Below are 12700 nucleotides of genomic sequence, written 5' to 3' on the forward strand. Positions count from 1 at the left end.
ATACTGTGGTATTAACACAGTATATTAACAGTATATTTCTGTTTTGAAGTGCTGATCATGATGTCTTCAAATTTTTATCAGAAGTATTACAACTGTTTGGATGAAAACTGGAAATCTGGGAAGGCTATAAAACAAGAAAGGCAATCATTGTTCAAAGGCGTAGTGCCTTTGATCAAAGAAGCTACTACATCTCTGAGAAAGCCATTAATCTGGTAGATAGCAGCAGTTAAAGATGAGAGCAACCTCAGCACTGGTCAGAGTATCAAACTGTTCAGAAGGGAGTTGTCTGGAGACACTGCCCTCTCACCACCATCCCCAAACCAAAACCCCATCATACCCATTGCTGGCATCAACTTTGGGGCTTAAGGTGAAACTCTGAGACAACCCAGTGAAAACTGACTGGCTGCTTCTGCTTGCTCTTGCCACAACTTTGGATTCTTACCCACAACTGTCTGATGTCATTGTTTCACTTCTGCACTTTCTCACCCGATCACTAATTCTTTAGGTTCTATGATAGAAATATAGATCCCGTATGAATCCTATCTGCTACACAATCCAAATCTAGTGTTCTGCCTTAGGAGAAAGTCTCGATGAATATTATCTGAGTGATAAACTTTTATGTATGATACCAACAGCAAAAGTATGCAAGTGGGATTATACCAAACTAAGAAGCTCCTGCTTTGCAAAGGCAACAGAAATTTTAAAAAGTATGAATGAAAAAGCCTGTGAAAATGCTACAACTGAAAAGAAGTTAATGTTCAAGTTATAGAACAATTGCACTGGGGTATGGGGAAAAAAAGAATCCCCATTCACTACTAGTCAGATTCCAAACTGGTGCAGCCACTCAGAAAGTTAGCATAGAAAACTCTCAAAAATCTAAAACCAGATCTACCATGTGACCCAGCTATATCATCCCTTGGCATATGCCCAAGGACTTTATGTTCTACTCTTCAGATACTTGCTCAACTGCGTTTATTGCTGTCCTATAATATGCACTCATTAGCCAGGAAATGAAAACAACCTAAATGTCCTTCAACTGACAAATGGATGATGAAACTGTGGTAGATGTATACTATTAAATACTATTCAGCTGCAAAGAAAACAAGAAATCATGAATTTTGCAGGTAAATGAATGGAACTAGAAGAACTCAAATTGAGTGAGGTAATCAAGACCAAGAAAGACAAACATTGGATGTTCTGTCTCTTCTGACAATCCTACCTCCAAATCTTCAGGTGTGAGTAAATCTTGGTGTAAATTCAGAAACCAGGAAAATAAAATGGGGCCATTGCTGGGGTAGGGGTTTGCAGGAGCATTAAATAAGGAAATAGCAGAGAAAAAGTGAACTGATGAGGGAGATGGGAAAACGCAGTCTCTACTGATAAGGAGGAGATAAATATGGAAGAAGATAGGAGGGTAAAATAATAATTAAGGATGTTTGAAAAATTCATAAGGAATCATAATATTTGCTGTCTATTTAAAATTACCTATTGCTCATGAAAATTGGTTTATAAATATAGATATATAGTTGAAATGAAAAGTTCCCACCTGAGCAAACTCCCAGCATCAGGCATGACAGCTCTGCTTTTGAATTGTTGATCAGGGTTGTCCGAGAGATTCCCAAAACATTACAGGCTACTGCTATTGCTATTGCTCTTGGTTTTCACTCACATATATCCAGAGGTATAAGGCAACTCCTTATTTCTGAAGACACTATGCATATCAGACACAAGACCCAGAGACCCCTGAGCTGAAAGTGACCTGAATGTTTCCTGAGGACAACATTTCAGGGTACCAAAGGAGGGAAGCAGCCTACCATTCTACCCAGATATGATGCCTATGAACCACAAGGATGGCCAGCATGGCATGATAACCCTAAGGGTGAAGTAGTGTCACACAGGCCCTGGAAGTAACTAATTGGACTTAAGATCCACTTAACAAAAAGGGAAATCATGTCCAATACTAAAAATGTAGTCAACAGCCCATGATGGTGAAGTCATGGATCTTGCAGGAGAACCCACAATCACCATTTTACTAAACCAGTCTAATCTCTAACTACATTCTCAATATGTGTCCTTACATGCACAGATAAGTGTAGTCCTCACCCATCATTTAAAAAAATTAAAAACACCACACCTCTCTTTGAAACAGATAGAGAGCATTACAGAAAACCACAACCAATCAAAATGCAGAGTTGTGGAGCCCGGTTCCAATGGATATATCTAGATTACAATCCCCACACCTGAGGGAACATTGTGGAAGAAGGAAGAAGATGATTTTTAAGAGCCAGAGGATCAAGGCATTTGCTGTGAGATTGTGTCTCCTAGGAATGCCAGAAGCTACACCTATAAAGTCTCACCAACATGACTGCTCAAAGGTGAGCTAAAAAAGAATGACATCAATAGACATGCTAAAGTGTACAAGGCAAAGTCCAAGAGGCCCCAACCCTACACCAAGAACAATAGGCAAGTAAGGACTGCTAAGAGAGGAAGAAATAGTATTCCCCAGAGATAAGTACACCAATTAATTATCCAATAACAATTGGTCAATCCTGATGATATGCATTATACATATTATAAAATAAATAACATCATACGTATATACATACACACACCATATATACATACACAATCAGATTGTTTTTGATTTTAGGAAAATATGTATAATATATATATGAATATACATGAGTTGTCTATAACAATAATTAATGAAAAATAATGCCATGAATTTGAAAAAGAAAAAAGGAGGAAATATGGGAGGCTTTGAAGGGAAGAAAGAGAAGGAGGAAATGATGTAACTATGTTATAATTCCAAATAATGAAAGAAATATTTTTAAAGATTTATTTATTTATTATGTATACACTACTCTGCCAGCATGTACACCTGCAAGCCAGAAGAGGGCATCAACACATATCATCGATGGTTGTGAGCTACCATGTGGTCGCTGGGAATTGAACTAGGGGCCTCTGGAAGAGCAGTCAGTGCCCTCTCTCCAGCCAGAAAGAAATCTTTTTAAATGATAGTCCAGACATGACTGCACATTCCTGTAATCCCAGCAATATGAAGGCTGAGGCAGCAGTTTTGTGAGTTCCAGGCCAGTCTGTACTACATAATTAGAGCCTGTCTCAAAAAAAAAAAAAGAATAAAAAGAATGATAAAAGATAAATATTTGTGAAGATGTGGGAAAAAAATGGAACCATTATACACTGTTAGTGAAAAGGTATTTAGTAAAGGCACTATTAGAAATGACATGGAGATCACAAACCTAGTGGTAGAAAAAGTGTTATAATCCAGTCTCACGTATTCAAGGGAAGTAAAATCACTACATCAGAGAGGTATATGCAGTTTAGTTTTCATTGCAGTGGTATTCACAACAGCCAAAATATGGAAGCAAACTAAATGCCTAATAAAAAATTAAAAGATAAAAGGAAATTGTGGCAAATACATGATGGAAACTATTCACCTACTTAAAAAGAAATTGTACCATTTGTAACAATGTACATGAACCTGGAGGACATTATGCATGCTAAGTGAAATAAGCCAGACATAGAAATAAACATAGCATATTATCTCACTTATATGCAGAATCTCTAAAAGTCAAACGTATAAAATGAAAGGAAGAAAAGGATCCTTGAGGCAAGACTGGAGAGAGAAACAGTAACATTGGTTAGGTAGGTGTTAGATAAATCTATGAGGGACCTGTGAGGGTCCATAAATATACGATTGTTAATAAAATCTTGATTGAGTATAAAAAGCCAATGTTTTACTTGGAATCTTTTGGTTTTCTTCTACATTTCACTGGACACTGATCTGTTAAGAGCCTACAAGCTTGTTGAAGTACTTTGAAGCTTTACAATCAGGAGGTTTCTCTAGAAATGTTATTGCTGGTCATGTTGAACTGTACCAAGTCACAGTGTAGGACAAGGACATGGAAAAAGAAATCCAATGCTAACTGGTGAGCATGATGGGGGATTGAGAATCTCCCCACTCTGTGAGGAAGATCTTCCCTTCCTCATCCTGTCAAGGTGGCAACCTCCTTCAACTCCTGTATGCTAATATCCTGGAATTTAGAGCTTGTCTGGCACAGTACGTTTTGGGTAGAAGCTCTACTTTCCTGTGCCAATCTCCAAGATTGAAAAGGAGTTGGGAGGTCAACAGCTCAGTGCACAGACTTTTTAGAACAGCTCCTGTATTCACCTGAGCTGAGGCAGCCCATCGCCAAGGGACACTGTCTTGTCCCAGGAATGTCCTTGTTCATGGGCCATGTGGTAATTCTTTTCATGGCCTCTCCTCTCCCAGTACTTGCTGTCAGAAAGAAAATTAAGGAGATGAAAGTGTTTGTCTTCCAGCTTCAAAGATGTGCCGATATTTGTCTCCTGTTGTTTCCTCTTGCATCTTGTGGTGCTTTGTCTGTTTCTTAGGGGAAAAATAAGCTAAATGAGAATTCCTTTAACAGTATTATCTTCCAGAAACAAACACTCTGAGCCCAATGTGATTAAGCACAAATCTATCGTTTCTCCCCTCAGGTTTTGTAAGCATGTATGTAGTCACATTAACTGCTTTAATTTAAATTTGTATTTTGAAGTACAAATGGTTTGACCTTTACTTCTCAAATTAGTATATTTACTGTTCTTTCCTCTGTCCTTCTCCTTCCCTTAGCAATCTAATTTTTATTGATTATCTTGTCCTTCTTAACTCCAACAATATAAGATTAAATATCCAAACACTGTTCTAGGAAATAATGTGGCTTTGGTTTTAAAACCCAAGGAAGTCAGCACCATTACAGATTTTAGCAATGTACAAATGATGCTGTTGCTTAGTATCAGTCTTCTTTTCTTTCCACTTTGGTTATAAAATCAGAGTATGGATACCCAGATGCACTTATATATTTATATTTCTGCAATCATATATTTATGTACACTTGATTTTTATCAGTTCTTTTTATCACAGTATTTTTCTTCACTAATTTGACATGATTAAACTTCAAGTTTAGTAGTTTCTAAGAAAAACAGCTCACTTTCTGAAATTTAGAACATCTATTCAAAGTTATATGCAAATATTTCTCTAAATTTTGTTCAGATAACATGAAGTAAAGTACTTTAGGAGATCCAATATTGCACATGCAGCTACCACACTTTAAAAGATGATGTATACCTAAGGATAAAGAAAATGGAAATTTTCTGAATGAGAAGGATAGGGCTAGGGTTCAGTGGAGAATATCTCCTCGCATATTCAAGGCCCCGTTTTCAATTTCCAGTACTGAAAGAAGACAGACAGAAACACAGAAATGTAGGAAGAAGGGCAGGAGGAAAATAAAGGTCAATGGAAGGACATAGGAAGAAACAACTGTAGCACAATTGATTACTAAATTTCAATGGTGTCTACTGTATGTTGAAAATAAAAATGAAGCTGGACATGGTGGCGCACGCCAGTAATCCCAGCACTTAGGGAGGCAGAGGCAGGTGGAGTTTGGCCAGCCTGGTCTACGAAGTGAATCCCTGACAATCAATGCTACACTCTTTCTTGAAAAAAAAGAAAGAAAGAAAATGGAAATGAATCTTGGGACAGCCAGACAGAAAAAAAATTATTATTCACAAAAGAATAAGAAACAAAACGTAAAAGTAGTGTTTAATTGAAAAATGACTCAAAACAAATAAAGTTTAGAGATAGAAAGAAAACAAAGATTGAAGCTGCACCACATAGGCAATTGTACTTGTTTTCACTTTCTTTCTATCGTTTGCTGTGACTATAGCAGAATCCACTCTCTTCCAAATATCTTCTGAATTTCTGTGGTATTGTTTTATTGACATATTTCTTGTATATATTCACACATGTATACGATCTACAATACACACTAACAGTAATTATAGGAATCTATAGTGCTTCGTGTTTCTGGTTTTCAAACTAAAGCCAATGACCATTGAGACTTTGATACCTCACCTAAGGTTTGAAGAGAAGGAAATCACCATATGATTAACAAGCCACTTCCTCAAATAAAAAACTTTCTTCAGGTTCAAGAGAAAATAGATGGAAAGGAGAGAAAACACGAAAGACTGTGGTCCAAGGTTCATTATTTTCTTTCTGAAAACCCAAGTTAAGGAGATCCTTTAAAAAGAACAAAGAAGTAACAGCTTGTACTTTAGTGTACATTTCTAGAAAAAAAAAGCTTAAATACAAAGGAGAAGGAAAAACACTTATCAGAGAAGAAATCAAGTGAAATTTAAAGTATAGAATAACAGAATGAGGACAAAAATCAATAGAATAAAAGTCCAACTAAAACAACCACAACAACAACAAAAAACTTTGAACCTGGGTGGTAGCCCGTATCTTAATCTCCAGCATCCCATTCTAGTGGAGTTTACATAGGGAGTTCCAGGCCAGCAGAGGCTAAGGAGTGAGACCTTGTTTCAAAAATATTTTAATTTATAAAAGCGAACAGTAATACTAATAAGCCTCTAGCAAGACTAATAATGATGATTAAATACATTATTAATATCAGGAATTAAATAGGGGATTTTAGCACTGACCTTACAGACAGTTCATAAATTTGTCTAGTTAGAAGAAATGAATCAGTTCCTCAAAAGAGCCAACACTACAAAAAGAACATTAAAAAAGATCACGTAAATAATCCCATGAGGGTTAAGGAAGAGGAAGTTACCATATAAATCTCACCAAAAAAAGTCTCCAGGGTCTGGCGTAACAGACAGTTCTATCAGATATTTAATGAAGAGCTAATAGCAATATTTTGGAAACTGTTCCAGAAAAAAATAAAGATGACTTCTTGCCTCACTTTATGTGACCAGTAGTATATTACAGTGGATATAAATATGTTTTTGGTTTGATCCCAAGTGTGGGATGTGAAAAAAACGTGGGTGAGGGTGTGCAGTGTTTTTCTGCTGGAAACAGACTTGTGAGAGAACAGGTGATGTTTGTCCATAGAAGAGACATAGTCTTTGCCAACTGATCAACATCAACATCCTAGTACTGACTCTGAGAGGAGATATATATTTGGCTTTTTGGTCTTGGCTGTTCATTTCTCCACTTCGAGACATTCCTAGAGAGAACCGCTCCCACGAATACTTCGAGGTTCTGGGTTCTGGCTGCTGCTCTGGGTTCCAGCAGCTGCAGTTGCAGTCACCTTTGCTGAACTGCTGGTGTGCTGGAATCCTGAGGAATATGCCAGCAGAATGGCTCCAAAAAACTGAGTCTAAAACTAGGTCTACTTCTCCTGCCCCATTACCCTCTTTTCTCTCCTATCTAGGGTAGGTGGGTTGGAAGGGAGGTACAAGCATTAAAGAACCCCAAATAAAGTAGGTTTGAAAAAGTTCAAAGCCTGAAGTATTTGATTCCAAAAATAGCAAAGGGCATGTGCTGCATAGTTTATCATCTTTCCTACATTATATGACACTATCGATGTCAGTTTCCTATGGATGCAATAATAAAACACCAAAGCTAAATGCTTTAAACAAAATAAATATATTCTTTCACAGCCTGGAGGACAGGTATCAGTGGGACCATGTACTGTTAAAGGCACTAATGGAAGAATCCATCCTACACCTTCTTAAATTTTGTTGTAATTTATTAATTAAATTTTTATTTTATGTGTAGTTGTTTTGCCTGCATATATGTTACTGCATCGTGTGCATAGTAGGTGTCCAAACAGGACAAAAGAGAGCATCAGATCCCCTTGGACTTGACATTCAAATGGCTGTGACACTGCATGTGATTTTAGGGATTGAACCCCAGTACTCAGGAAGAACAATCAATGCGGTCTCTCCAGCCCCAAAGATTGTATCTGTATTCATTTTTAAGTACTCTCGTCTTTTTTTGAGACAGGGTCTCTCTCCATATCCCTGGTTGGCCTACAGTTACTATGTAGACTGGACCAGCCTCAAACTGCCTCTGCCTCTCAATTGCTAGGATTAAAGGTGTGTGTGTGTGTGTGTGTGTGTGTGTGTGTGTGTGTGTGTGTGTGTGTGTCACCATGTCTGACTACTACATCTTTCTCTCTCTCTCTCTCTCTCTCTCTCTCTCTCTCATTTGTTTTTCAAGACAGAGTTTCTCTGTGCAACCTTTGTTGTCCTAGGCTCGCTTTGTAGACCAGGCTGGCTTTGAACTCAGAGAGATCTGCCCGCCTCTGTCTCCTTGAGTACTAGTATCACAGGTGTGCCACCACGCCTGGCTTCTACACCTTTTTAAACTTGTGGTTATCCTATAATTCCTGATACTAGTTAGTTTACATATGCATGATTTGCACTTTCCATCTTATGATAGATATATTCTCATTCTCTCTCTCTCTCTCTCTCTCTCTCTCTCTCTCTCTCTCTCTCTCTCTCTCTCTGTCTCCCCTCCCCCCCCCCGTGTGTGTGTGTGTGTGTGTGTGTGTGTGTGTGTGTGTGTGTGTAAAAACACCACTCAGAGTTCAGTGTGGTAGTGCATATCTGTAATCCCAGAATTTGGGAATTGGAGGCAGGAACATCAGCAGTTTAAGGCTAGCCTCGGCTACATCACAGCTCACTGCTAACCTCAGCTACATGACAGTTCACTGCCAGCCTGGGCTATATGAAATACTATGTCAAAAACAGAACAAATAAATAAAAGAAAACCACTCAAATTAGATTACAACCCACCATAATCCAGTATGATTTCATCTTAACTTACATTTTCAAAAATCATAGATATAAATACATTGATATTCCTCAGTAGCAAGGCTTACTCTGTCGATAAAAATTTTCTGAGAAATAGAATTCAAACTATATAATACTATCCAAGTAAATGGAAAATTGTCTGAGGTAAAGTTTTGCTTAACAAGACTTCACTGAAGGAAGAAGCACAGATGGTCTGTGCCAAGGCTTTAAGATTTATTTTTCATAGCAATCATGTCTATGTAAGCATGACATTAGCAGAATCAACACATTCCAAAAGGAGTTATAAATGCAGCCCTGTTATCAGGAGCAGTGTCCCTGCAAGCAGAGGAAAGCAAACAATTGTTCAGTCCCAGTCACTTTATCTACGGGTGCAATGCTGGTAAAGAATCATCTACTTGCAATGCCTGGGTGCTAACGAAGCAGGAATGTTTGTTAATTTTCTCATGTTGCGGGTGGCTGCGGTACAGGCATTCACTATCTCATTTTCTCCTTTACAGATTCACTTTCTCATTTTCCCAAAGGAAGCAGCACAGTGCATCAAAGTCTAAACAGGAAAACAGCAGTCCCTTTGGAGATTTACACAACCTGCATTTAATTATATTTCTTATTGCAATGGTGAACTATCTGGTAGAGACAACCTTAGAGAGAAAGGATTTGTTCTGCCTCATAGTTTCAGGGGACACCACATTGTCACAACAGGAGATAGCAAAGAAGCTTGTCAAAAACATATGGCCCAAGTTCTGCACATCTTGGCAGATAGGAATCTGACAGAAGACTGAAGGCTAAAGTTGTATAGCACTTTCAAGGCCTGCTCCTGTCAACTCACTTCTGCTATGTAGGCCCGTCGTAGAGGTTCTACAGCCTTCTCAAACAGCACCGTGAACATGTGAGACTATGAGGGATATTTCACTTTCAACCATAACGAAAGGGGATTGAACACAATGAATTACCCTCATACATATAATCCATATTACCCACATAACTGAGAGTCAAAATTACAGAGAGGTAAATCAATCCAGAAATGAGAAAACCAGGGACTGTATATATCCCTTATCGTAGTGTATCTATGGGAAGAAACGATTCTCAGACCGGCAGGGCCAAGGTCAATTGGCACAAGCTAGCAGTAGGAAGAGCCGGAGCATGACAAAGCAGCAGCTGACACCAAGGACAGTGAGAGAGAGCTCTGCTTTCCCTGTCACCCTCTAGTCTCTCACCAGCAACTACAGCTAATCAAATCCAGCCTAAAGCCAGGAGCACTCAGTGATGAGACTGCGGCAGACAAAGGCTAATGGCATCTTCCAGTAGTCTAGTTATTTGGATCGCACCTAGGTAGGGGCTCAGTTTTCCTAACAAGCATAATACAAATACACAGTTATCATGCTAGTCGTGGTGGTGTGCACCTATCTCAGCACTAGGGAGGTGGAAACAGGGGGATCATGTGCTTGAGACCAGCCCAGGGTATATAGGGCAGCCCTGTTTCAAACAAACATACACAAGTATTTTCAATTGTGTTGACCATGTTGTCGCTATTCTGACACCTTTCTATCCCCACACCTAAATTTCTCCATCTAGCTTCCGAGTCACATTCCACAAGAAGCGGATAGGGCACATAGCTGGTCACAGACTGTGTTTCAATAGCTCTATGACAAACAGCTCTAAAGGATACTTTATGACAGTGAACAGAAATATATTACAGACAAAAAATGTCAAAGTCTGCCTTTCTACTAATGCACCAACCCTCCTTCCACAAACCTCAACTTGCTTTCATGTGCTGAAATGACTAATGTAGTTCTCTGCCTCATTATGATTAATATACATACCTACTTCAGTCAGGCATGGTTGTGCATGCCTTCAGTCCCAGCCCTGGAGAGGCAGAGGGAGGCAGATCTCCGTAAGTTAGTGGTTCACTTGGTTTACATAGAGTTCCTGGGCAGCCAAGGCTACATAGTGTCTCCAAAAATAAAAAGAAATAATCAATAGCTGAGACAGATTTTGTTATACTTAATTTTAAATGTAATAAACATTCATCAAAACTATAAAAAAAAACAACAACAAAAAAGTATTTTATGGTGGTATTCACAATGGCCCTTGAGGTCTATGTATTTTCTAAATTGTTTGTTGGTCTTCGAACCATTACCTAGTACTTTAATGGGTATTAAAGAGTTCATACTAATAAAGATAGGGCTCAGTCTATCCTAGTAGCCAAGACTCAATTCAAAAGCCAGAAATGTAAGCAAACAGCTATCACGTTGCAACTTGGGAGTGTGAGGCATGTTTGTCTACTGCCCCATGGAGTCCTTCTTAAAGTAGAATAGTTTGTAAGGAACAAGAAAAAAACTGAGGAAGTCCAAGGCTTCACATGGAAATAGGAAGGTTCCTGAGAGTTGAAGTACTTCGCCTGATAAGACCCAAAGCTTCAGGTCCTGTTTCTTCTCAAGTGATAGAGGCTTAGTCTATGTAATCAAATCACATAGGCACCTTCAAAAAGAGGGGAAACTACTCACTTGTCCTCAAGCTCAATCACAGCCGTCCATTGACTTTATAACCAGTTTTGTGAAACCTGGACTACAGAATGAGACTTCATATCAAACCTGCCTGAAAAATAAAACAAGACCAAAAATGTAGAAAATACAAATGTTACTTTTCTGGTTTTGAGATGTACAAGCATCATGCAAAAAGTTGCCATTAAAATAAATGGTTACATAGTAGAGTACGTGGGATACTCTGTACTAGTTTGTATCTTCCCATGAATCTAGAATTAGTTCAATGTAAATTTTACCTCCAATGTTTACTTGGCTTTCAAGTTTCTACACTCTTGACTGGGGTCCCTCCCTCCCCTGCCCTTACTCCTTCCTTATTTCCCTTCCTCTACTTCAACCCCTGCTTAAACTTGTCTATCACCAGTACTCCTCTTTCTTATTTTCATGTCACCATGTTCTGTTCTTCCCCCTCTTAAGGCATCCCCCACCTCAACAGCTCCTTTCTAGTTTCTGGATTCTACATACATTCCAAGTTAAACATGAAAAATCTAAATATTTGAAGCTAGGATCCACATGTGTGTTTTTTCTGAATCTGAGTTACCTTGCCCAGTATAATTTTTCCCATTTCCATCCATTTGCCTGAAGATTTCATAATTTTATTTTTTACAACTAAATAGGATTCTCAATATAGTTTTAAGACAAAGGAGCCTCAAAGCCTTTTGAAATTGCTGGCCTTGAATTTCTAATCCTCCTATTCCTGCCTCCCAAATGATAGGATTACAGGTATGTACCATCACTTCCAACACATCTTTTGAACTCTTGGAGTTAGAACTAAGAATAGACAAAATAGCATGCCTGATTGGCTAGCTTTATGAAATATTCTGTCACCACAGTGGGATGACCCAGAGCCATGAACTGCTGACCCCTAGAAAGCAATCTATACTTTCTTTACATTAGTTATTACTTTGGAATCCATAATAACCATGGGGTTTGAGTTGATTGGGAAAGCATCTTTCCTTTTACTAACTTCAATTTCATACTTGCTTCGGCTAATGCATCGAAACTGCACTATCTCAAGCAAAACCTGAGTCTTTGTCACAACTGAAACCAGCTACTTTCATTCTATAATACCTTTTTGTAGATCTCATAATACAATCAGCTTGTAACTGTTACAAAATTATGATAGAGGCCAGACGTGGCAGCACATGCACTCAACTGGAAACAAACGTTTCACATGTTTTATTTTGGCCAGCTCTCTGAGTACTATGATGTCATCATTCCTTCCATTCCACTCTGTAGGGAAGGACCTATGCCACCAGTTTTCCAGTATAGTCATACTGCCCATGCATATAGCTCCTACGTAGGGCTTAGAACTCCACCATTACTTGTTCTCAGTACTTAACTAGTCAGAGTTCTCCATTAACCACCATCAGAAGCTTCTCCGATAAAAGCTGGATGCAGCACTAATCTATGATTATAAATGTATGAATGTAGTTTGACAATATGACTGTTTAGGAAAACCAATAGTAGTAGGTTCCCTGCTATGGCCTATGATCTTTTGAGCCAAGGGCTTT

The 12700-nt window shown here is 38.5% G+C and overlaps 1 protein-coding gene across 1 annotated transcript in view; it reads right to left on the reverse strand.

The window, feature by feature from the left end:
- The window catches only part of LOC311601508 (uncharacterized protein), a 231228-nt gene that overhangs the window by 199204 nt on the left and 19324 nt on the right, over positions 1-12700 (reverse strand). Inside the window, exon 3 of the mRNA XM_084789002.1 lies at positions 4196-4414. Within this exon, the coding sequence (XP_084645128.1) occupies positions 4196-4263 (68 nt within the window). The 5' untranslated portion in view covers positions 4264-4414. The remainder of the gene's footprint in view (positions 1-4195; positions 4415-12700) is intronic.

Source organism: Acomys minous (assembly GCF_964271855.1).
Source record: "Acomys minous genome assembly, chromosome: 7".
In the NCBI taxonomy this organism is placed as follows: Eukaryota; Metazoa; Chordata; class Mammalia; order Rodentia; family Muridae; genus Acomys; species Acomys minous.